At 28.3% G+C, this 26,654-nt stretch overlaps 1 protein-coding gene across 3 annotated transcripts; it reads right to left on the bottom strand.

Annotated features, from left to right (window-relative positions):
- Nucleotides 1-432: 432 nt before the first annotated feature.
- On the bottom strand, nt 433-26,611 carry LOC108000668 (uncharacterized). Of its 3 annotated transcripts, XM_017061153.3 has the most exons (17): nt 26,455-26,578; nt 8,742-8,786; nt 8,176-8,397; nt 7,647-7,951; nt 6,783-6,854; nt 5,806-6,029; nt 5,618-5,715; nt 5,201-5,512; nt 4,740-5,126; nt 4,409-4,647; nt 4,069-4,349; nt 3,797-3,953; nt 3,515-3,717; nt 3,282-3,430; nt 2,856-3,167; nt 2,369-2,778; nt 433-2,257 (listed from the first exon to the last, which is right to left on the bottom strand). In XM_017061153.3, the coding sequence occupies exons 3-17, from the start codon at nt 8,290-8,292 to the stop codon at nt 1,696-1,698; spliced, it is 3,828 nt and encodes a 1,275-aa protein (XP_016916642.2). In that variant the 5' UTR covers nt 8,293-8,397; nt 8,742-8,786; nt 26,455-26,578; the 3' UTR covers nt 433-1,695. The 3 variants fall into 3 exon arrangements, with proteins under 3 accessions (XP_016916642.2, XP_016916641.2, XP_016916643.2); XM_017061152.3 differs by lacking the exon at nt 8,742-8,786 and having other exon boundaries at nt 26,455-26,611; XM_017061154.3 differs by lacking the exons at nt 6,783-6,854; nt 8,742-8,786 and having other exon boundaries at nt 26,455-26,611.
- Between the last annotated feature and the right edge of the window lie 43 nt (nt 26,612-26,654).

Genomic DNA, 26,654 nt, shown 5'->3' with positions numbered 1-26,654 from the left:
ATGAAATATTTAAAATTTTGCATTTCTTTTATTCAATTGCATTGAGACAATTTTAAGATGTTATAATTTAAATATGAATAACACATTTGATATTTGTAGTGTATTGCACTGTTATTATCATCAATACATATTGTGCAATTTGAAACTTTTATTAAAATTTTTTTTAATATGTTCAAATATTAAAGATTGTATATAATATATTTCTTTCTTATTATTGAAAATTCTTATTTTCATAATTTGCCTCAATATTCTCAATACAATAGAAGACAAGAATTTATATATTCTATATGTATGATTATTATAGTTGAATACAAATACTATATTACTTTCAAAAATATAATAAAATTAATTAATATATATATATATATATATATATATATATATATATTAGAAACAAAAAAAAAATATAATTAAAAATAACACTTAAAAAAGTTTAATCATAAAAAGATTCATTTAAAATAAATACATCATTAAACAAATATGTGCAAATACATGTGTACAATTTAATGAATTTATAAATGTAAATAATTCCAATTAAAAATTATAAAATTTTTTAAATTGTGCTAGTATACTTAGGAAAAAAAAATTAATCATAACTTGTTTGAACAGTTTTACTGACAGATTATCCAATATACTGGCAGCTTGAAATTTTATAAATACTTTATAACGAAATAATTCTATATTATTTCACATGAATTATATAAATATCAAAAAAGAGAAAACTTTTATGTATTTATTTGAATGGCCTTTAGTTTGAACAAGAAGAAAATGTATTTGAATTATTATTATTATATTAACAAGTTTATTTATACAATTAACTATCTATATACAATATATCAATAAGAATATTGTATAACTTTTTTAACATAGATTTAAAGAGGCTTTTTTTTTTAACAGCGCTGGCCATTCTAACTTTTTAATTATTTGACTCTGTATATAATCTGTATACATAAAAGTTATGAATTTGTAATGACATCCCAGACTTCGCAGATGAGCATTCTATACTTATCATTATATCAACACCCACCATAACGGTTTATTTAAGTTTTTAATAAAAATGAATATCTTTAATAATTATCACTGATTAATTAAATTAATTAAAAACCAATTCAGAAAATAGATTTATAACATATAGTTAAGCACAGAAGATAATATTCTGTTGCAATGAAAATAATATTAGCATTTTTATTATATATAATATATATATTAATGTAAATTCTGCAAAACATTTATTTTCAATATTTAGTATTACTTTGCCTACATTTTTTTCGTGAAATATTAAGATAAAATGATTTTGATAATGTGCTATAATAGGCACATATTTATCTTTGAAATTTTTATATATTTTTATACACATTTGTGTTGTGTTTTAAAATGATATTGAATTATAAAAGAAAAAACATATTTTTTAATCTTATCTCTTGAATTAAATTTCAAAGTGCAATTGAATTTAATATAATTTATGATTTCTATTTTGTATTTTTTAAATAAAATTAATTTAAAATATAATTTTTTTTATGAAAAAGGATTTGATAATGTATTTCTTTGTAATAAAAATCAAACGAATAAATGCAGATTTTAAAAAATTAAATAAATAAAAGATCTAAATCTAAACTTCTGCATAGTTACACTTATTTGTTTCTACTTGCACCTATTATATATAATATATTTACCTGATATAACAGTAAATTCACTTTAAACAGTTGTTCCATATGTACTGAACATCACTCTGGTGGTATCTGTATCCAGAGTAACGTCTTCTGGAGATGCTAGATCAACTTTTATAGATCCAGAATTGTTTCTTCTTCTCGTTATACCACCATCCCAATTTGACAATGTCCAATGATAAGTTTCACCTTCTTTTTCAGTATTTGTCGTTTCCTGTGTTTCATTATCCTTATCTAAACCAGTTTCAATGGAAACTGAAGAATGCGAAGCTACTGAATCGAAACTAGAATCTGCAGCCCCTCTATAACGACTAACATACTCAGTGGACATTTCACCGGGCGATTCTTCAATTGCTTTCAATATATTCTGACAAAGTTCCGAATCGAGCGGAATCGGATTTTCAGAATCACGATTATGAATAGTAACAGCTATATGAGCTGGATGCGGAATCGGAAGTGGAATAAGTAATTTTTCTGCACTATAAGGACGAATTTGCCGTTTCCACGGTTGCCAACGTGTCTCTGTTGTACCATTTGTAGATGTTGTGCGTCTTCTGATTTTTGTTGATGTTAAAAGTCCTCCGCTATCACTAAAAATAAAAAAAATTCTCAATTTTATTTTATATATTGATTTTTATATTTTATTTTCTAAATAAATTTTATTTTAATATTTTTAAATAAAAATTTAGAATGTTTTTTACCATCGTTTATCAGATTTTCTGCTGTTACTAGTCTGTTTAGCTCGTGGATTGAAAGCAGAAACTTCTAGATAAGGACTATAAACTTGTATATTTCCACGTGGTGCATAAACGGCGCCAAGTAAATCTGGCCCATTGGTACCACCAATTTCAGTACTATGAACTATATCTGTATAACGCGACAAATCGACACCTGGATGAGCTTCTAATCTAAATTTTGTATCTGCATCGTCAAGAGGTTGAAGAAAATTTAAACTGAAAATATCTGCATACATAAGCCCAGCTAAACCAGCCCAATCACCAGCACTTAAGCCTTTATTTTCCCAAAAATCTTCTTCGTTCCCAGACAATCTCGCAAACACATGACTGGGATAAAGACGTTCTAACATCAATGCTCCTTGTTGTATTACTACCTAAAAATAAAATTATAAATTTCTAAAATTATAAATTTGTAAAAAATTTTAGAAATGAAAGATATTTTAATAATTACCTTTAGATCGAAAGTGGTAAGTTTTATTTTACTTCTTACAACCATTCCAAGACCAGTTTGCAAATTTTTTCTACGTCTATCTAATTTTTCATGTAATACGGCAATTAGATCTTTGGCTTCTTTTTCCAGTGATTTGTATGGATCTTTTGTTTTAGCAAGACTAGCAGCAAATGGGCCAAAACAGGCTTCTACAAATTGAGTAAAATCTCTCTGTGGTTGTGTAATTAATCGTTCTGTTTCTTGTTGAAAGGCTAACAATTCATCTAACTCTAATTTTGCTTCAAACGCAGCTAATGCTTGTTCAGGTCTAATCTGTAGGTAATAATAATAATAATTAATATAACAGTTATTTCAAATATTTTTGCAATAATAATTATAAGTTTAATATTTAATTTTAATTTAATTTAAATATTTTCAGATACTTACTTGATAATAATAATCAGAAGTTAACCCTGGTCCAGCTATTCTTTTAACCACAAAACTATCACTGGCAGGTATACGACCTCTATTTTTTATTACTAAATGAAACATAATTGTATCCCAAACCACTCTAATCCAATAACGTATCACAGCAACTATTTGATAACACATTTTAAATAGATATCAAATAGAAGTCAAATTACATAATTACATAATTTATCAAGAAAATTTTATTATACCTGTAAGTATCACAAAAGAAATGATAGGACATAAAATAAGAGCAACAATTAATGCAGCAATTGGTTGCAAACAGCCTTGTATTCCGATATTCCAAACTAATGCTTCCATAATTACCAAATATCGATTTCTACTTGGCTCTGGACTATCTAAATCCATTATAAGCGCCATGAATGCATGTAATGTTAAAGTGATTAAAGGCATCCTAAAATAAAAAAAGAAGAAGTAATTAATATTTTTTATTATATTAGATATATAATATAATATAAATATAAAAAACAAACCATAAAATTGCAGTAAGTGCAATAAAAAGTGATCCTAAACTTGTAACTATACAAACGACAGGAAAAACAAATAATATAATAAGTGTTCCTAAAAGACCTTTCATGCCATAATTCCATAATCTATTTAAATGCCTTGTCATTCCTTTTCCAATAAATCCTGCCATAAAAAAATAAGATTATTAATCTGAGATTATGAATATGATATAATATTCATATAATATTCATATACATATTTAATATAATATTTAATGAAATATATATATTTAATTTACCAGTATCCGGTTCCGTTTCAAAATGTGTCCGACTTTTGCTAATATGTCTCCAAAGTGCTATCAATCGAGAACAAAGAGTAGGCATTTGAGATGATTTTCTGGGAAACAATGTTCCATTCAATTGACTCAATTCTAGATCGGGAGTAAAAGGTTGTACGAGTAGTAAAGCTCGTATGGAAACTGGACTACACCATGGTACTGCTACGCCTAGTAGAAACATTGCATTCCATGTCCAACACCACGTTCTAGCTACGTAATTAATCCAACGCCACATGGGCCATCTGTTCATATGAGTTTATAGGATCAGTTTTGCACAAAATTTAACATCAAAAAGAATTACCTTGTTGTTGTTGTGTGTACAATCTCTCTTTCCACTAAGAAGACAGGCTGACTTGGATCTGCACGAGGTGTAGTAATAGATGTTGGAGTATTACTTAATACTGTTGGTATAATTTCAGACTGGCCTTGAAAATTACGCCTGATGATCCAATTCTTTGGAAACCATATCTGAGTTGGCCATTGAAAACTTCTCGTGGGTGTTTTAACTTTGCGCAATTCTTTTAATAAAACTGGTTCTCGCTAAGAAAAATATATTCATAAAATATTTTTTAATATATAATATGTATTTATATATAAAAATAAAAAGTATTAATAAGAATAAATTTAAATACCTCTTTCATAAAAGTTAAATCACGGTTAAGAAAATAAACTGTCTGCTGCAAATTTTGATGAGTGCACAATGTGAGAGCTTCTTCATGAGCACTCCATTCACACTCTTCGATGAATTTTTCTTCGACTTCTCTCATTCTATCGCGCATCCACGGTTCTATTCGTGACAGAACTGGATGTTCATTTTCTATATGATATTTCAATGTTTCTTTAGTTTGTATCAGTTTACGTTGTACGGTTTTTACGGCTCGGTGCATCAATACAACCGATTGTGCTTGTTGAACCAATAGTTGAGCGATTCCATTACCAAGATCAAGTATGTCTGGATGCGACAAAATGTTAGAAAATACTCGTTGTAAATATTCTCGCATAACAGCTTCATTGACTTCCTAAATGTTATTATGATCAGTAAAAAGAAAAATATATTGTATATATTTAAAATAATTTCGCAAGTGAAACATACTCTTTCAATCTCTTCATCTGGTTTTTTCCGCGCTCTCAATTCAGATATCAGTCTTTCTCTGAAATGAAGAAACCAGCCTCGTGTCTCTCTCTCCAAAATAGCAACTAAAATCGGTAAAGCTTTTTTGATAATGTCTCTGCTAAATAATCTAAGATCAACCACTGCTCCGGCAGGAGTCCCAAATACGAAAGGTACCGGGATAGGCAATAGTTGCGATAATTCTCTTTCTACTTCGAATTTTTCCATTGTCGCACGTCGAAGTTGTTTTCGTACGAAACCACATAAAAGTTCTAGAGAATCTTCGTATTCGGGCTGTAATTTATAATACGATTTTTTAAAGTATTTTTTGAATATAAAAATTTGTTTGTTTTTCCAATCTTGAAGTTAATTATTAATAATTAATAATTAATAATTTACCCTGCATACTAATTCGGCAACCAAGTATCGACATCGCTCTTCTCTAATTTTGGCATCTAAATTATGTGCTTGAAGAGATGGCACACCAATTATTATATCTAAAACAATATATAATAAAGTTAAATTATAATTGAATAATATTGTAATAATATGAATTCTTACAAATAGCTTTTTAAATAAATATCTACCAAGAAGCCGTAATAATCCCGTTATTAATGCTTTCAAAGATTGCGATACACTGAAACAATGGGAGATTAATCTAGCTTTTGCTGTAACTACAAGAAATCTAGTTGCCAAAGCAAGATCTCGAAGTAATGCATCTCGTCTTCTGTCCCGTCCACGCTGAAGAAGTCCGCTCAATCTCCATCGATGTGTTTGTCCAGCGAAATTAATCGAATCTACTTCGAATTCCCTGAAAATTAAAAACAGAATGTCTATATTATAAATAAAAAAATATATTTAATATATACATGTACATAAAAATACAAATAAAAAATATTCTGGAAGATATACAGAATATTCCAATGAAATTAATTTTTAATCCAATTATTTAATCCAGTTCTATCTAAAATTATGTGAATTCTATTAATTCACTTATTAGTAAATAATTAATATAAAAAATCTTATTTTTTCAATCTTTATCTATAGAGCTAGAGCTATTGATAAAAATTATGTGTTATAATACAAGTTATAATTTATACACTATAAAAATTAAATAATATAATCTAAAAATAATAATCTACACCATATATTATTACATTTTTAACATTTAAAATTTAATTAAGTGTTTAAGTATTATTATTACAAGCTGTATTGTCTTTATAAAATCTCTTCATATATAAATTTTTTTTGTAGATTTTATAATCGACAATATCTACTATTGTTTATTTAATTATTATTCAATGAGAATTAATTGATTAATGAATTGCTAGTTTTTTCAAAGTGAACTTCTGACCATGTTATTTTAAAGGTTTTATGGTTTCATTTAAGATTGGATTTTTAAACACAAATCTTTTATTAAAAAAAAAAAAGAAAAAAAAAAAAAAAGAAAAAAAAAATGATTACGAAATATTAAGTGATTTTTATTTTCAAATTTCTGTTAAAGTCACTGTAACTTTTTCATCATTTTGGTCAACATATTATGTGACACTGGTGTGTGACATACCCGCATCTTCGAATGCTCTCCAATTGAGTGGCATTCAGCTTCTTCGGTTTTCCGTACTTCTCCTTCTGAAAGCTTTACAAAAATTGTTAAAAAATATTAGTAACAAAAGAATAGTGATTCTACTTTTGAAAACGAGACCTTTGGAATTTAGTTTATATCATATTATTTTATTAAAATAATTATATATACATTTTTTTCAATTAATAGAATAATATGTATCGATTTTGTATTTTAATAAATTAAGTAAATTAAAGAACAAAAATTCTTTTTTATTTTTGAAATTTGATCAATAAATTACATACATATTACGCACACATACGACGATTCTAAACTTTTACAAACAACATATTTCCTAAAATTATCTATCTTATATCATATATTTCTTATATTTTAAAAAAAAACTAGCATTTGCATCAGTAAGAGCTTTATTCAAGCCTTAAAACAATTATCTGTTAGTAAATACTCATAATTTTATTATATACTGTGCACAAAAAAATTGCTAATATTTAATTCTACGAGTTATAATCGCTACAATATTGTATTTTAAAGCATATTCAATTTAAAAATAAACGTTATTTAATCTTGTGCTACAATAAAATTCGTTAAAAATTTTAGAAAATTTATTTTCAAATTTTTATTATTCGATTTTTTAAATCAATATTTTCCATTAAAAAATTTTTCATACATGCCTGGCATTAGATTATTATCTTATATAAATTTTGCAATTTATACTTCTTCGATAAATATTGCAACTACAAGATTAAAAACGTTTTTGAAGTGAGAGTTTAAGATTCTGATACTACTGCTCTACCAAATCTACCAAAATGAAGATAAATATAAATATTTAATAATAGAAAAACCTACCCTCGTTTGCTAATGCTTTCTAGTTGTTTCTTGGTCAATCTCCTAGGCTCACCCTTGCAATCTACAGCTACTGAATCCAATTCGTCGAAACTAGGTGCAACAAAGAGGTCTTTCAAATGGTGTTTCTTTCTCGCCAATGTGTCTTCACCTTCTGTGCACGTAGACAATGGTGGTGGAAGGATAATTGGGAATGTTCTCCAATGGTAAAGGAACTGTTGTGCAACTTCTTTGATATTATGTACCAGTGCCTCGACCTCGGCCGGTGCACCGCGCAAATGCGACGTGTCGAACTCCACCGGTTCTTTCTGTAAATTTAATTATTTCTTATAATTATTTATTATTAAACTTATTATTATACTTTATTATAACTTTTATTATAATTTCATAAGGTATAAGATATCCATATGTTATTTATACTCATTGAAGAAGAGATAAATCTCTGATAATTAATTGAACATGCAGACTCATAGCCAGTTAACAAAGCATCGTTTTATGTATAAAGAGATCACAAATAATAATATTGATATACTTCGGGTTGAAGAAGTCCATCTCCATTTTGTCGGTGATAAAGTTGTTGAATGTAGGCCTGATGATTTGATTCCGTATTGGCGGAGTTGACGGAAGCAGAATTTAAATTGTGGGGCATTTCGCGCGTGAAAAGCGTGCGCGGCGGCTGGGGTCAGCTGCCCCGTATACCGACTATCTCCTCATACACCATGCTGCTGGTAGCAACCATTTATCATTCCACGTCCTGCACAATTAATATCAATTATAATTATTATAATTATTGATTTGTTCTAATTTGTTTTTTTATTATAAACAAAGAATCAATTTCTAGCTTTTGATATTAATATTTTATTATATTTTTTGCTTTCTTTTTTTTATTATTTTTCTAATTTAAAACTGGACTTTTTAAATTTTTTTTATATTAACATAATTATATTAACATAAAGATCGAACAGTCCATTTTTTTTTAAATCTTCCTAATCTACAATTCTTTCACAATGTTATGTTAATGAATCTTCTCTAACGGCAAAATGATTTTCACCGTTGAAATAAAAAATGAACGAAGGAATACAAAGAGAAGATACGTACGTGATCATCTAGCGTATATGGGAGTCTTCGGCTGAATGCAGACTCCTATTAACCGATTATACCTCATTAAACGATTAACATTCTAAGCATTCCAGTTCTTGCCTGTCTCTAGTTGACATCAAATAAAATCTACTTTAAAAGTGCGGACAATTCGTAAATAGAAGTGAAATAAAAATTTCTTTCATTGAAATATTACAATAAACATTTTTCATTGGTTATTTTACGTTTTTTTTTGTATATCGTATGCATTCTGCATATTTAAATATCTTATAAATGCACAATTTATGCAAATTTTATGCAATTTAATTATTATTACTTAAGAACATTTTATGTTTAATGACATTTTAATTTTTTTTTTTAGTCCAATAGATTAATATTTACAAATCAATAGGTTTTCTTCATCACTTTTATGGAAATGCGCTTCCTTTCAGTCAACATTTAATCCGACCATGTGTCGCATGCATGATAAATAAGCGCACGCTGTATTTACAGGTTGTAATTATCATGGAGTATCATTCTTTCGTGCCAAGAAAAGACTGGCGTTTGGCTTTTTTCTATCCTTACGAGAGAGACCATACATTGTTCTAGTCTGGCAGAATACCAATATCGTCTCACGTTTCCCACTGGGACACAACCATATCTCATCTACTGGAAATAATCCGGACCCCACTGCTTCCTGTCGTTTTAAAATGATTTATTGTATCTTTTCACTTGAATCGTATATCGAGTAGACACGACGATATCATTTTGAATTATTTATCGTGTTTCAACCTTCTGATTAAATAATTAATGTAAAGAAATTACAAAGAATATATAAAATTGTTAATTGGATGTATTTTACTCATAAAAAAAAATCTTTTACTTTCTATAATTATTTTAACTATATCTTTTTATTTCTAAAACACAAAACATTTAATAAAATATATCAAATTGTATTATTCTGAGAGAATTTGATCATAAAGATGAAAATGTAATCTAAATCTAAAATAAGAAGATTGTTAAAAAATATTATAGTTAATAATTACTATTTTATCTGATAAAATACATATTCAATTGATTTTTCATATACGTGAACAGAAGAGAAAAGAAAGAAATTTCAAAATTATATGATATTATGCAGGAAAAAAAAAATTGAGATAAATTTTTTTGAATTGAAAAGTTTTGTTATTATTTGCATCAAAATATATTGCTATTTTTTTTCTAGGAGTTTCTAAGGAGTTTCTAAAAGAAATTTTCATTTATTATAAGTGAATTCCTGTTTCTTATATTCAATCAAATTTTAGTAGCGATTTTATAATTAAATTAATCGCAATTCTCTATTAATGATACAGATTATAGACTTTGATGATGAAGTTGAATAAAATAATTATACAGTCGACACGGAGAACGGTTAATTAGTACAATTAACGAGAAAATGATACAATATTGCTATTCAGATAGTATTTCTATTGCCAGGAAATAATGACAATCATGGAAAGAGACATAAAAATTAAGGAATAAATAAATGAGATATTACAATTATAAAAAATTATTATTTCTAAAAATCTTCACACTTAAGAATTCAGTTAGAAAATGTTTGTATTATTAATGTTAATTTCTTTTTAATGCTGATGATTAAAATTAAAAATTAATGTAAAACGAAAGAATATTTGTGTAAAGTAGAAAATTAATTAATTACTCTATAAATGATAATATCATAACTAATGCTTATTATTAATGGTGAAAATATTTCTCAATACTAATCTATTTTAAAATTAATGATAAGTGACTGTGTAAATGAGAAAGTATTAATTGTAAAAATTGATATGTAATTAAATATAATTAATTATTTTCCACTACATATAATATAAGCATATTTCTATTTTAAAAAATAAAAAGAGAAAAATGAGAAAAAATTTTGTGTCACATTTATTGCTAATTATTGTTAATTATCCAAATATTCCAAATTCACGGTTCAAGTAATCGACGTTCCGCTTTGTATTCCTATTTACTTCCGGATTTTCAATAGACGAAGAAAACAGAGCAAGAAAATCTCTCTTCATATCAAGATTTAAAATTCCTGTCTAATGCTTTGCGAGCAGACCGTCAATACGAACAATATAAATATAGATAAAATATAGAAAGAAGAATAATAAAGTATGCATAAGAGACTAGTAGTAGTTTTCTATTTCTTTCTCTCCTTAAATCTTCTTTTTCTATCGTATTGATTTCAAGTATCTTTAACAAATCCAATGCAAAAGAAATTTCATTTCAAAAGAGAAGAGAAACGCAAAAATGAATGGTCTTGATGAGAATATTTTCTGAAATATATATTTTTTATTTGAATTATTCGTTATCAATCACCGGTAGCTTTATCAATCAAAACTTTTTTAACTTCACGTCCAAGTTGATTTGGATTAAAAACTGTTGTTGTGTTGATATTCCCCGTCGCGAGGAGACGATGTGAAAGAATATTTGCGACTCCGCTCGAATGCATTCCAAGTAGGTTGGCGAGTGTACTGGCACGCTGGCTTTTGACCCACTTTGAAGCTCGCAAGCTCTCGTAACCTTAAAACACCGCTGCTATTCCAGTCTTATATCTCTAATACGTTACATGTTCCTCAACTGCACAGCTTTAGCAACATGCGAGAGTCTTTGCGAAATTACTAAGGAGAAAGGCATGATTATTTCAATCATCGATCCCGATAAATCTTAGACATTTAATTATCGATGAATAACAAGCTTTCTTGAATGTATCAATCTTTACAACAAAGAAATTAGTCAAGAATTTAATGCATTTGAAATTTTGGATCTTAAATCTCATAATCCCCTTAGTGCTGATACTTTTTGTATCTTAGTTATCGAATCTCTAATGTTTTTATTATATTAACATTTTCTTCTTATTAATATCTTTATCATGCATATAATTTTTTTTCCTGGTGTTCTTTGTATTTGGTATAGTTTACTTGTTTCTTTCACTGCTGCAATTCATTTTTTTTTTTTTAGATACATTTAATTTTTCCTTTTTTTTTTCTTACTATTTTTTATTTATATATTGTACATTTATATCGCTTTCCTTAAATCTTCCTTTATTTCATTACTAGAATTTTCTTTGGTTTGAATATATGTTCAAATTTTTCTACAAAAATAATAAAGAATTTTTAGAAATTTTCACAATGGATAGTTTCACATAATAGTTATAAGAAATAATTTTAGCGTGAACTACTAGTGACCAGTTTAGATGTGATCCTCGATACTTTGCCAAATGTTCAGCCAAAAGATAGTTGGTAGCATAGTTAGTAACTGAGTCCTTTGCCAATCGTAGAAATTGTATTCAAACTACTTTTGAAAAGTTCGCATTCATCTTATTTTTCATCTTGACATCTTGAGTGCTACTTAATGTGGAATAGCACCTGGTTATTGATAAGGGCTATACGATACAAATTTCATCATTAATTATTTACAACTCTTACTATATCTGGAGCAAATTATAATTGTCATTGTTATGCAATTTGTATTTAGTAATCAATGATCTTTTTTTAATTTGAAATTAAAGATGAGTGTTAATCATTGTAGATGCTGCATCATTTAATCTCCCTAATATTAGAAGAATAATTGATAAATAATTAAGTACTTTTAATTTTAGTTCAGTCTTTATTAAAAAATTAGAATATTGCATATAGAAGAAGTAAGTAATTGGATTTGATATCTTGATGCTTTAATTTAAAACATTATATTTTAAAGGTTGTTATAGATTTCTTTAACCAAAGGAAAATATATTTTGATATTTTCAGTCATTACAGATGTTGCATCATTTAATCTTCTTAATATTACAGAAAAATAATTGATAAATAATTAATGTGTTTATTTTTCTTTGTTTAATCTCTATTAAAAAATCAGAATATTAAGTATACAAATATAATAAATAAAATGTGATACTTTGAAATCAAAAAAAAATATATTTTTAGAAAATTATTTTGATATTGATGAAGAATATTAAAAAACATACGTAGTGCACACGGCCCTGGCATCAATTTAATGTTTTAATTATAAACCCCTTTGGAATATCTGTGAAGGTTACCATCCCTTCCAATAAACGATCGAACTTATTGTTAATATTCAATGCAATTTTGATTCTTGTGTATACTTTATAAAGTGTATTATAAGACAAGGAACCCGCAGCATCACTTACGACGATTTTCGAAAAGAAGAGTTAATAAATCAAATCGACGGAAAATTGATGCAATAAACGAAGTTCTTCGTGTTCATTCAGGTTTGTAATTGGCTTCTGCTATGGCGAGAACTATTTCCGGGCCACTTGATTTTCGCGTGTATATCACGGATACTTGAAGGGAAAACTTTGCTTTGGGATAACTAGAGCAAAGAATGAAACGTTGCAAGTATTTTTAGAAAATTAAAATGAATAATTTTTGGATTATCTTTTGAAAAGATTTTTAAATTTAAATGAATCGTCATTATTTTACTAGAATAAAGTCAGATGAAAAAAAAATAAATAAATAAAATAAAATAAATGAAAGCACATTTTCTTTTTCTCATGAGAGAGAGAGAGAGAGAGAGAGAGAGAGAGAGAGAGAGAGAGAGAGAGAGAGAGAGAGAGAGAGAGAGAGAGAGAGAGAGAGAGAGAGAGAGAGAGAGAGAGAGAGAGAAGAAAATTTATTTGCATGAGAAAAAATTTTTCAATATTTTTTGCAAAGTATGAGAAGATTAGTATGAAAAATGTGATAAAAATTATATTGTAAGTTTTTAAATTTACATAGAAAAAGCATATTAATTTAATCTATTAAATCTTCTAGTAAAAATAACCTCCTCTAATTAGCTTGCATAAAAATTCAGTATTTTAATACTAATGATACAATTGCTAATCAAGATGTGGTCTCGCATTCGAGTATGCAAGTTGCATGTAATCGGCCAGTAAAAATGCAAATGTAATGAATGGAACCCATTCATATATTTGCAACAGAGACAATGAGACGTGCGATTTGAGAAAGTTATTATAATCAATCATCTCGGTGAAAATAATTTTCGAATAATTATACTTGAAAGTATACTTGTTCTATGTAATTATTACCTTCGCTCTTAAATAAGTTAGAAATTTTTATATATGTCTTTTAAGAATTTCAGATTAGATTTGATTTATTTTTTCTAAACAAGGATGTCACAAAAAAAAGTAATAAAAATTTCAGTGTAATCTAGATAAAATATTTAAATATATGAACTCTCAATTATAATATATATTTATGTATTTATTGTTTACAAATTTTGATTTAAATTTTTATTATAAAAATAATTGGATAAATATGTATTTTCTATTTGAATAAAAATTAATATTTCCCAAAGGTGCGTTTATATATTTTTAATAATTGTAAAAACATAAAAAAAAATCAATCGATTTGTTAATCATAGCATTGAGGAAGATAAAATAATTCTTAGTGCATACATAGTTTCTCCAGGATTTTTCGTCTCCGGGCGAACAGGAATCTGTGTTCTTTTGTTTTCTATTAAATCAGAGACGAACGGTTACGCCGCGTAAAATTACACGAACCGTGGCGTAATACGCGAGAACACGTTGCCCATGTATCAGAAAATCCACGCAACAAAGTATACATACGTGGCCCGTATACATTGTACACGGTGGACGATACATAAAGGGATGTATGCATCTTGTGCGAGATCTATTGTGAGTTTCTTGAGTCGTCTCATTTCACCGTGCATGGCTTTTAAGCCAGTTTCACGCGTTTAATATTCGATGAATGCTTTGGTATTATTCGATATTATCCGATGAATCGTTTTAAAATCTTCGAATGTGTCGATGGTGGATATTTGATGAATATTGAATACTTGATGAATTTTAATTGTGAATATTATTCAATAATTTAAGGAATACCAAATATTGAATATTTGGTATTTGTTAAATTTTTAAATTTCGCTATTGAATATTCGAAATATTATAAAAATAGAATATTGTATTTTAAAATTGATGAATATTTTAAAATATCAAAAATTTTATTAATATCGAATTTTTAAATTTCGATGAATTTCAAATATTTTTTTTTCTTTCTTTTTTTTTTAATTTTTACGATACTAAAAATTAATTCGTGAAATTTTTTTATTTCAAAAATGTAGCAGAGAATTTCTATCTTGCTACAGGGAAATTTTTCAGTCAGTACCGAGGAAAATATTTTCGACGATGCACGGAATCAAAGGGAAACTGGAGGACCAACGAGAAATTTGGGCCGAGAAGAGACGGTTGTTTCGCAAATGTAGGTCGGTTATGAGAAAGGAGAACGATTTTCTAGAAGCTGACTACGGTACCATAGATTCACCGAGTTCGTTTGTCGTGAAACCTCTTCATCCCTTAGTCTCATCGTTTCCTTTTTTTATAATTAATTCAAACAATGTTGGAAACCACGGTTTTCTTTGCGCTAAAATTTCATCATATTTTTTCCTTTCCTCGTTACATTTCCTTTAGAATTAGTTTTAATTAAAAAAAAATTAAAGAAAGTTCACAAACTGTTCAATGAAAAATGAGACGTTAAAATTTTAAAAAAATTTTAATTTCCTCTCCCATATTACACATCATATTATTCAAATTTATTTAAATGATATGTAATATCAATTTTCCATTCGATTAAAAAAAAAAAGGATCGGACAAAACAAAACATACATCCCATCTTCCGCAGAAAGTTAAGATCCGGAAGAGAAGTGCAAAAGATCGTCTTCCGCAAATACGGGTCACATTCGAGAGGATATGCAACGGCGGAAGACTGGATATTTCCAATAACGATTCCGTTCTATCTGGAACACTGTGCTCGTTATCGACGCCGATTATACTCGACTTCGGCAAAGGAACAAGGCCTACAACCCGGATACGTATTTCGAATATCCCGAGGAGGGTTTTTAATAACGGTGAAACACGCAACAATGGCCCAAACTCGGTGATTCTTCTTTTTTTTTCTTTCTCTCTTTTCTTTTTTTCTTCTTCTTCTTTTTTTTTTTTTTTAACAATTTAGATTGCACCGATAGATGGAAGAGGAGAGAGGGAACACGATCGATCAGTTTTAGCGACTCTCTATTCAATTTGCAATCGTCGAGAGTGCCTCGGTAGACTTGTTATCAGACTTATTAAAAAGCATGAGGAACGACTTATCGGTGCATTATGGGCTTGAAATGGAAACCGAAGTTGAGATCGAAACGATTGTGAAGAGATTGGTGATTTCCGGAAGGTATGAAGCTTGGGTAATTGTTGGAGTGATGGGAGTAATGAGAGGGGATAATAATGAGAATGTAAGAATAGTTTGGGGAATAATAGTTTGGGGCTGTGTTAACATTTAATATTTGGTAGATATTTTTCGTTACAAAATCTGATATCGAATATCTCGTGAAATTGTACAATCTAAAGAAATTTGAATCCAATATTTTACAAATATCATAACTTTTATCTTCGAGCATTCTTAATATATATTTTATTAAAACATATTTAATATACTTAATATACTTAATATTCTTAGATATTAATATTTAATTGTGTTCAATATTGTTTTTTTGTCCAATTTTTGTAATAAATAAACAAATAAAATTAGGCGATCTAAATGTTAAATTGATCTTTAATCGAATCTTATCAAATTAAAACAAAAAAAAAATCTCTCTTTTTTGAAACTAGATATACGAAACATCCTTTGTAACAATCGTGAAAAAATCTTAAGAGAAATTTTAAATAGATAAAAAAGTAGATGAAAATTGAAAACTTTAAATAGACTGTCAAAAATGTTACGAACTTTTCGACTGATACTTTTCATAATGGAATAAATGGCGTCCCATTAGAAGATTTAAATCGTTCAATTCATTCCTCTGTCAAAGATGACGTAATTCAACGTCCAAGGAGAACGAGAGACCGACTCGTGGAAAGATATCTGGATACTGAAAGAAAAATGAACGACCTCGGAACGTAGATTCTTTAGCCAATTTGTTTTTTTTTCTGTGGTTTACCATATCCACAGATGCAGAGTGGAACACGTGCTGATAATAATGCATAATCTATGATCGAATCGCAATTAATTTTTCATTAAAAAATTTAGCAATAAGATATAAAAATTACAAAACAAAAATTCAGAAAGAATATTGAAAAATATTTGACAAAATTATTTTATAATAGTTTTTATACTCATATTACATATATATATATAAGATATGAATATAAAAAAAAAATTATTGGAATTACCAATTAATGATTCAATTATGATTAACGTTAGATTCTTTAAAATTTTTCACTGATATAAAAATCATTTAAACAATATTTAAACTACATTGAACACCAAAATAAAATCAATCAGCCTCGTTGAAAATTGAGCGAATATTAAAACGAAGGATAACCACTTCTATTCCGGGCGACAGGATATCTCGAAAAAATTGCAAATTGTTTCGAGGTCCATCAAAAAAACTTCCTGCAAAACCTGTTCACGCGCTTTTTTCTCGAGCAAGTGCTAGAACGTGTTTGAGTATGCGTGCCTAAACTCGATTCCATCGTATCGACCCTCGAATGTATCCCTGGGGGTGGCGAAAGCCAGCCGCCGTATCGAATAAAAAGAAAAGAGGATTCTCCGCTGGGAAATCGATATATCTTTTATTATATAAAAAAGAAAATAATGTTTTTTCTATGTTATATATATATTACAAAGATTTATAATTGGTTTGAAAAAGATAATTCTTTGATAACATTTTTATCTCGCTTATTATTTTAGAATTTTTCTTTCTTTCTAATTTTGCTTTCGTTTTTTAATAAGTAAGTAAGTAAGTAAACAAGCAAGTAAGTAAGAACTACTTTTAATTTTTGAAAAAGAAAAAAACTCTTTGAAATTAAAACCAAAAATGTTAATAAAATGATAATATTTTTATATTCTTCTTGAAGTTAAATAAAATTCCATTGTTATCTTTATCGAAATTCTCTATTTTGCTAAGATCTTTACTCAAGGTAGAAATATATTTTCTAAAATCGTTTTAAAGACTATACTGCAATGGAAGTGTCACTAGTGGAAAATAATTTATCATCCTACGAATGTTTCCTTTTGGGATACACTTTACCATGATGGAACTGAAATTTTTTGAAATGTTCCCATTTCGGTAATAGAATCTATAAGAAAAGTTAAAATTTCGAAGAAAATTCTACCAATAAATTTAAATTTTCAAAGAAAAATATTAACAGTAAAAAAAAAAATTATAAGAATAAAAAGAAATTTAAAAATGAAACAAAATACATCAGATAATACAAAAGTTCAATTGGAAAAGATTCCAGTAATTATAAAAAAAAAAAGTACTAATATCATCAACAATGGAAGACTTTGTATCGTACATGCACCATGCGAATCTAATTGAAATTTTATATCCTTCTATAAATTTCTATCAATCTTCACACATCCAAATAGATAAAAACTGAATAATAAAAAAAATCGATTGAACGATTCCACGATTTCACGTATCACGTAAATCATAAGTATATGAGTATACAGGATGTTGATATATCATCATGAAGAGTTAATTCAAAACTTGATACATACAAAATATTGATCGAGGCTTTATTAAGTGAAAAACAATTGCGTTGAATGAAGCGAGACGCAAATAAATTTGCCCTATCTTCGTCTTGCTTCACCCAATTCAAATCATTTATAATTTGATAAATTTTTGTACGCCAAACTTTTGTACTAGTTTTAACCTAATGTAAGAATTGATTCAGGTGGGCCACAAATATATTCACACCCTGTACATACGCGTAGATGGAAGTAGCATTTATACGGCCGGTATTGACGGCTTCGCATACAAATCGCGAAGGCGATGCGGCTAGCATAAATACACGGAAGGATCGAGTTTATTCAAATTCGATGATGCACGACTACTATCGCATCCACTTATGTATTTCCTGGTCAGTGGATTTCTCGTGTTTGTAACACGATAACGGGGCTTTCCGCGGAAACGGTCGCTTAATTTGAAACGATCCACCGGAACGCGGAAGGATCGGGTTCATTTAAATTCGTATACGTTTCACGAGTATACCCTTCTTTTTTTTTTCTGACTGCTGCGAGTGGTAGCTTCGTTTGTTGCGATTTTGCGACGGGAGAGAGGTTGTTGGAATACGAAAGTAGGAAGAAAAAAAAAAAATAGAGTGTGATCGTTTTTTTTCTTTGTTATGAGAAAGAAATGAGATTTTTAAATGAATTTTTTTCGATATTCGAAACTGTCCAAGTATGAAATTAATATAGTAATATTTTAGAGAAATAATGTAGAGGAAAATACATCTAATGATTATTTTTAAAGATATGACGTCGAAAGATACGATATCCCATTTTATTCTCTTTATAAATTGAAAAAAATAATATGCCAGAAGAAAGAAAACAATTATTAAGAAACATGTCAATATAACTATTTTTATACCACGTTTATGCTTGTTACCCATCTCTCCCACGCGAGACAGAGCCAATTAAGGAAGCCTCTGGCTAAATGCTCATTTGCATCGCGGAGGAGTTAAATAACAGGCTTTCATGGTACATATGTACCATGTTATAACAGTGATTTGAAACTATCGCGAAGAAAGAAGAGTCTCGACAACCAACGTCTTTTGGTTCGTTCCAAACAGGATCAGCCCGTTGGAAACGACACTTAAATCCAGTCTGCTCTTTCAATGCTGTTCAACGTATGTCGTTAACACACACGCCTCTTCTTTCATATCATCCAACCTTTCCTCTCCGTCCCACTCCCACTCTTCTTCTAACATCGTTCTGTTAACACTGCACACACCGCGTTCCGTTATGTTGTTAAGGGGCCCATTATCCAATCTACCGCGATATATGTGCACCTGCACCACTCCCATGGTGTCGTCAACGTGGATACCAACATTTGCACACCCCTCTACTTATATTCCTATGGATGCTTTGCTATTTTCGAACGTAGTTGTTTTAGGGATGCAAAGCTTTCGCTTCAAGTATACTGCGTATAATATGCTTAGCTAGTTATCGAGTTGTTGCAGTAGTTGAGATTTTGCAAACTTAGAGGAAAATTTATAATCTTTGAATAAAGATAAGAATTCGTGGAAAGATTACTGAGATTTAAAAATAATAATAATAATTCTAATCTTCAAATAAAGATTCTGAAACTAGATTTCTGGAATAAAAATTGGATTAGAAATTGAGATTTTAGAGTGAAAGCTGAGTTACCTTTTAAAAAATTTCTAATTTCTAATAAAGATATAAAAGCAGTAATTTTTTTCGGTTCTTTACTATTCTCTAATTAATAATCTGTAATAATTTTAAAACACCCTATATATAAACACAGATGCAGTCAGAAGAGACTGCGTAAAATATTAGGGTGCATTCTGAATTCTCGAGACTCGCGTATACCGGTCTGCGTAACAATGTCACCCCCAGGGTGAGAATGATATACCCTCGAATGGCGAGGGTCGCCATCCACTTTTGAATTACGCTAGATTGTACGGGCTCAGGAAATCAACTGGGGCGACGACTGGTCTCAGGTTTCTATAGGGTGTTCTCTGAAACTCTTTCCATGCTTCTTCTCTTAATATCGAGTTTCTCGTTTGTAACTACCGGCGCTACTTTCGATTAATCTGGCTTAAGGAAGGAAAAGTCCATCAACGAGTTTAACTGGTTAGGCCAGTAGAATTCGATCGGTGATCTGATTGGCTAATATCTTTTTTTTTCCCTTTTTTTCTTCTTACGATGATATTTGCTGCTTGTGATAAGTAACGGAGAACCTTCGGTTTTTTTATTATTATTACGTACCTTTTTTTTTTATTTTGTCGTAAGAAACTTAATAGTGTAAACTGGATTTTCTCGGTCTTAGAAATAAGTTTTGTTATTTTATATGTTTATATTAAAATATTTTTTTTTTAATGAAATTTCGAGTTTTTTTTCTTGATATGTTTGGAGTAGCGCACTTTGGGATAATGGAAATTGAGTTAATCTTTTTATTTCCATAAGATTTGGTTTAATATCTTTCTCTTTTTTTTTTACTCTTGGAAATTTTGCTATTTTCATAGATTCGACTTTCTCTAGTCGCCTTTTCAAGAAAGATATTTCTAAGAAAAATTTTATAACCGTTTCGTGGCATTTATACTTATCTCGATAGACATTTCGTTGCGAATTTTTAACAAAAAAATACTATTTCTTTATTCTTTCCACGAAATACGCTACGATCGCGTGATCTAATCCGAATCTGACAGTATTTCATCCATTTATGCTATCATTACGCAGTTAGATTCCAATCCATGATTCTTCTTAGAATTCTTTAACAAATAATTTCACTATAATGAAATCATAGAGCATAGAAAAAGTCATAAAATAATAGTAAAAATGAAAGGATTGCATTTTACTATTCGGTTATGATAAAAAAAATTTTATCGCAAAAATGAAAAATAAAATAAAAATTCCTATCCTATTAAGAATTAAATTACCAAATAATTCACAAATGGTCTTGAAAATTGCTTCAAAAGAAAGTAAAGAATCTTTGACACAAAATGTATTAAACATTTAAATGTATATTATTAAACGAGATTCAAAAGTTAATAGCTTCATTTCATTGACCGAATTTTAGAAGCGACTATTCCAGATCAACTTCGAATTGAAATGAAGTTTCTATTTTAAAAAATGATTTAACTTTTTTCATATTAAAATACTCGAACGGACAATTAATTTCTCGTTTCATTTCCTTTTATTTTTCTATCATCGTGCCAAAAAATTCAATATATTTCGCATTTTATTCTATATTTTGATTGCTACACCAATTATTTTTTATCTATTCGCAAAAGTTACGGGATTGGAAATAAAAAGATGAGAAGAGGAGATTGCAATTGTTTCGTATCGTGGTGTAAAATTCTATTGAAAATTCGTGCATTCGAAGATGAATAATGAAATTCTAGCGTTCCATAAGTATCGCAGTAATTAAAAAAAGGAAAAAAGTAAAATGAAATCAATGAAAAAAAAAATATTTACATATATATATATATATACATATATATATATATATAGAAAAAAACGAAACTATAAATTAAACAAATCACAATTGTTTGAAATGTATAATTGATAATATTGATTTTCTTACCAAAAATTCCATTATAAAAAACAGATCTGAAAGTTGCATGATAAATCCATATTGTCTGGATATATCAATAAAAGCCGACAAGAAAAGATTTTCGTATCTCGACTTATCAATTCTTTTATCCCAGAAATCTTATCCCAATATAAACCTCGTATAAAAGAAACGAAAAATAAATTACGTTTTCCTCGAAAAAGTAAAATAAATCATTATCTCGCTAACTTTAAAGAGAAAAATCAAATTTTGTTAAAACTTGACTGATTTGACTAATTTGAACGAGTCCTTGTACTAAACCCAAAAAATACGAATACGAATAAAAATTAAAAAAATTTCTTTACAACTCGCAAAATTTAAAAGAGTTTCGCCAGCAGATAGGAGAAATCGACGTAACCAGAAACGAATGGATCAATTATGAAGTGAAAGCATTCACGACTCTGCAAAGCTCTTTCGTTTCACGAGTTCTCTGACTTGCCTTTTTTTTTCTTCTTTTTCGGGATACCACGTGGTCGCTTTTGCTCCCGGGACAATCGACGATCCCGTTGAGACCGGCGCGGAGAAGGGAAAAAAGCAGGAGGAAATATCGGTTTTTCCATCCTGGCACAGTCACAGTCCGCGTTTCAGGGTTCCTGGTCTTTGCGAGGAAATTTTCCCGAGGCGAAGTGGATATCCATTAAAAAAAATCGAGAAGAACGAAGAATTTAATCGGAAAAAAATTATCATTACAAATAATAAAAGCTTTTTCATGATTCATAGAATCATAGATAATGAAGAATAATTACCAAACTTTATTTTCTCGAATTTAATTTTTAAAATTGACACGAATAAGAAGATAGAAAGATATTCGTTCAAGTAGCATAATCGTTAATAACTAAGAAGTGGAATGAAAATGAATAGAAACCTGGAACACCAGTGGAATACCTCGAGTAATCCGATTAGTTTAACTTGAGAGAAAAAAAAATATAAACTTCTAGTTGTAAATCTGTTTTAAATCGTCTAGAGATTTCATTTTTCTCCGACGAAGACCAACGACCTAGTTCGAGACACGTTTTTAAATAAATCATTCTTAGAATTTTCTGCTAGTGTCTTGAATAAAAATTGCGTAATGGAATCACTGAACCATCTTGGCGACAATATGCTTCGACCTAGATTCGGAACATTTATTGCGAATCCCTATCATTTTTCCTTGTGTTTCTTTCGCAAACTTTTAAGACATTTTCAAGGGATGAACATGGCTGACCTGAATCGCACAGGTGGAAAAATAAAGAAAAGTGAAATCACAGAATAATTTGGAATTCTGGTTTGCTTAATGATGAAAAAATTGAATAAAAGATAAGTTTTGTATCATAAAGATACAACAGATCTAAGTATTAAAATAATTAATGACAAAATAATATAGAAAAAGAATTAATAGATTAGAAATAACATTACTATTAATAAAAAGACATTAGTTTTATTAAAACTTATTAAAATAATAATATTAAAATATCAATAGCAATATTAAAACGTATACTAAAATGGAATACATATACTATTAATAATATAAAACTATACTATTAATAATATCTAGCAAAAATAATTATTCATAAAAATAATTATCAGTGTAATAATTATTACGTATTATTATCTTAAATGGCAAAAATGAAAGATTATGTGTAGCACGTATAACGATTACTATATCCAAACACAATTTGTTAAAATTAATTGTAAACTCGAGAAAAGTCTGAATGTCGCAGAAACTCCAGGAGGCAATGTCGGAAACGAATCGTTCTGAAGTTCACACGTGTGTTCGTCGACGCGCACACATGGTAAATCAACGGATCATCCAACAAGAATGCAACGACGCAGAGAGCGAAAAAACGAATCGCTATGACGCGTGAAGGATGCAGAGCAGGATGCATTGAACATGCAATTCCAACGGACGATTCAGTTCTTCGTGCAATCTTCGGCCACGATTGTACAAATATTCATAAATTTATTTACTTTCTCTATTTATTCGTTTTGAACGTACAATCAAAATTGAAAAATAATTCATCAACATATTTTCGATTCACTAATCAAACTTATATATAAGAGACGAAATAAAAATATTTTTACGATTTACATATTTCTCCATAAGCGGGAAATTTAATTCATAACGTGGGAGATCAGATCGTGTGTCCGCGATAAATCTTATGAGTTTCTGATTCGTTCTTAGTAATAAATTTAGCAAGTTTCCTAATTTAATTTATCTTTGTTGATAATAAATTTTCCGAGTCCATAACGATTTGATACTTACATTAGATTTTAATAAAAAATTGATGATTTTTCTTGTATATTCGTATTTAAAAAATATTAAGAGTACAATAAATAAGTAAAATTAATTCTAAATATGAATCTTTTGAAAATTGATATTAAAGTCATAATTTCTATTTTATGACTTGTTTTTTTAATAATAAAATTTTTTATTTTAATCACTTATTATTAATTTTTTAAATAATTTATGAAGTTTTCAATATTAGCCATAGGTAATTATAAAAATAACATGAATATCTGAATTAAATTTTCCTAATAATTTCTGAATTAACGCGAATTTTTTTAAATGTACTTGATGGTTCATTAATTTAAAAAAGGTTGATCAATCAAAAAATTTCTTAATGAGCTGTACATACACAAGAATTCTCCTAAATGAAAAATCTCTTATCGTATATCTTCAATACCTTTCAATATATCTCTATAAGTATATTTAACGCATAAAAAATAGAAAAGAAGAATACAGATATAATAATATAAGAAACTTAACCTATGAATATCAAGAAATTACAAAAAATTAGATAATATAGAGATGTTTTTCAAATATATTAATTAAAAAAAGTTTTCAAAATGAAAGGATTTCATCATTTCATCATTCTTGAAAAATTTCATTTAAAATAATAGAAAAACAAATTATTATTCAAAAGTGAATAATAATTCTTTTACATATCATATATTTTTTGTTTCTATTTTGTTTTTCGACGACACCATTTCGTTTTTACGTGATAACGTTGGCACAACATGAGATCGATTAAACAGTATTTCGCACGCATACACGCACGTAATCCATCTATATAGGTATATGTATGTATATGGTGAATACGTATATATTATTTCGGATATATAAAATCAAAAGTTTTTTTCTTTTTCGAGCAAAAAAAATGTTGAAAGTAAGTTATAAAAAAAAATTCAGAAAGACAACGCCCTTTTTTCAGACAGAAAGATTGATAAAACTTTAACCATCCTATATTATATAGTTTCTGATCGATGTCTCTATCTTGCTTGTCCTTGATCTCATAACCTGCAAACACACTAATAATTGACAAAAAAAAAAAAAAAAGATTTAATAATCCTGCTGCGCCATCCTTTTTACGCGGTTAATTTAAATGTATTTAATCGGATCAATTACAAAAAGCATTGGGACATTCTGCAATTCGCATGATTAATGGTTATCATCTCATATGCAGTATCTTTATATATAATTTACTAAATAAATTTTTATATTAAAAATAATTATAAAATTGTGAAATTATTAAAATTCCGAAATATTTTCAAAAAATAAAATAATAAAAGAAAAACTAATAAAAGAAAAATAATATTAGATATTAATCTTGATCTCTAATGTGAAAATAATTTATACTATTCACTGAAAGTGAAAGAATTAAAAAATGAATAAATAATTACAAAGAATGATGGAACCATTAGATACATCTAAATTAATCAAAACTTGCAGAGAATAATTAATATGCTATATTAAGTAACCTTCATTGCATCCAAGAAATATAACTGTCAAATGAACCTCATGTTTGAAAGATGTTTTCAAAGAAATAAAATAGCACCAGTTTAATTTCATTTCAAATAAATTTTAATTATGCATAAACAAAACACATGGAGATAATTGTTAATTTATCACTAATGATTGATTCAATTCGTGAATTCACCCCACCCAAAATAAGTATGAAACATGATAAATTATACGGCATTATGAATAATAGATTTTTTATAATTTTTTAATCCTTTACTTCTTCAAAATATTGTAAATATAAAATTAATTTATTATTAATTTAAATAATTTTTCCAGTTGTATTTTGAAATCATCGTATGGATAAAAAATATTTAAATGTAAAATTGATTTAAATGATTACATTGTGATGTATTAATACATATCAAATTTTTATGAACAAAAAATACTTTAAAATATTGAAAATTTATTAGATGACCACCATTTTAAATGAGTTTGTTAATGAATTGATGGACCAGTGGCAGTCTCGAAACTTGAAAAAATTTTTCTAAAGTGGTTTGCCTAACGACTGCAGAATCGAACCGTTGCTTTCCTCTTTCATTCTCTGCATGAATATCACGTCAAACGAAGTATTCTAACCTTTATTTAGAAATCATTTTTGATGTTTGTCATGAGATAGAATTTGTAAAAAATAAAATCTACAAATTTTACGATACCCGCCAAATCTTTTCTAGGTCATTCTATAGGGATAGAATATGCATGGTTTCACAGCTGATTTGTTCGAATAAAGAAAAATCCATAATGCCAAGGGGTGCAGCAATGTCGAACAAATAAATTAAATTTTGAATAAAATTAAAATTTACTTACCAAAACTAATCACTTATAATTTATCACTAAATTATATATGAACTTGTAACAGAAATCACAGCACTGACACCACGCCAAAACAGCCCCTACGAACGACTGATTTTTATCGAACTGGCCGCGGCGAAATGCAGCTCGTGCTGCTACATTGCCATCTTCCAGCAACTTACACAACTATTTCACGTCCATCAAATAGCGACGCC

The sequence above is a fragment of the Apis cerana genome, linkage group LG14 (assembly GCF_029169275.1).
Source record: "Apis cerana isolate GH-2021 linkage group LG14, AcerK_1.0, whole genome shotgun sequence".
Taxonomy (NCBI): Eukaryota; Metazoa; Arthropoda; class Insecta; order Hymenoptera; family Apidae; genus Apis; species Apis cerana.
This window is presented reverse-complemented; position numbering and strand designations above follow the sequence as displayed.

Bases quoted from the DNA above. Each gene is read 5' to 3' on its own strand.
- LOC108000668 (XM_017061152.3), bottom strand. From the start codon at position 8,292: ATGCCCCACAATTTAAATTCTGCTTCCGTCAACTCCGCCAATACGGAA. The intron at 4,648-4,739 runs GTATTTAAATTT...TATTTTTCTTAG, and splicing joins ATTTAACTTTTATGAAAGAG to CGAGAACCAGTTTTATTAAA. The intron at 3,718-3,796 runs GTTTGTTTTTTA...TTTTTATTTTAG, and splicing joins GCACTTACTGCAATTTTATG to GATGCCTTTAATCACTTTAA.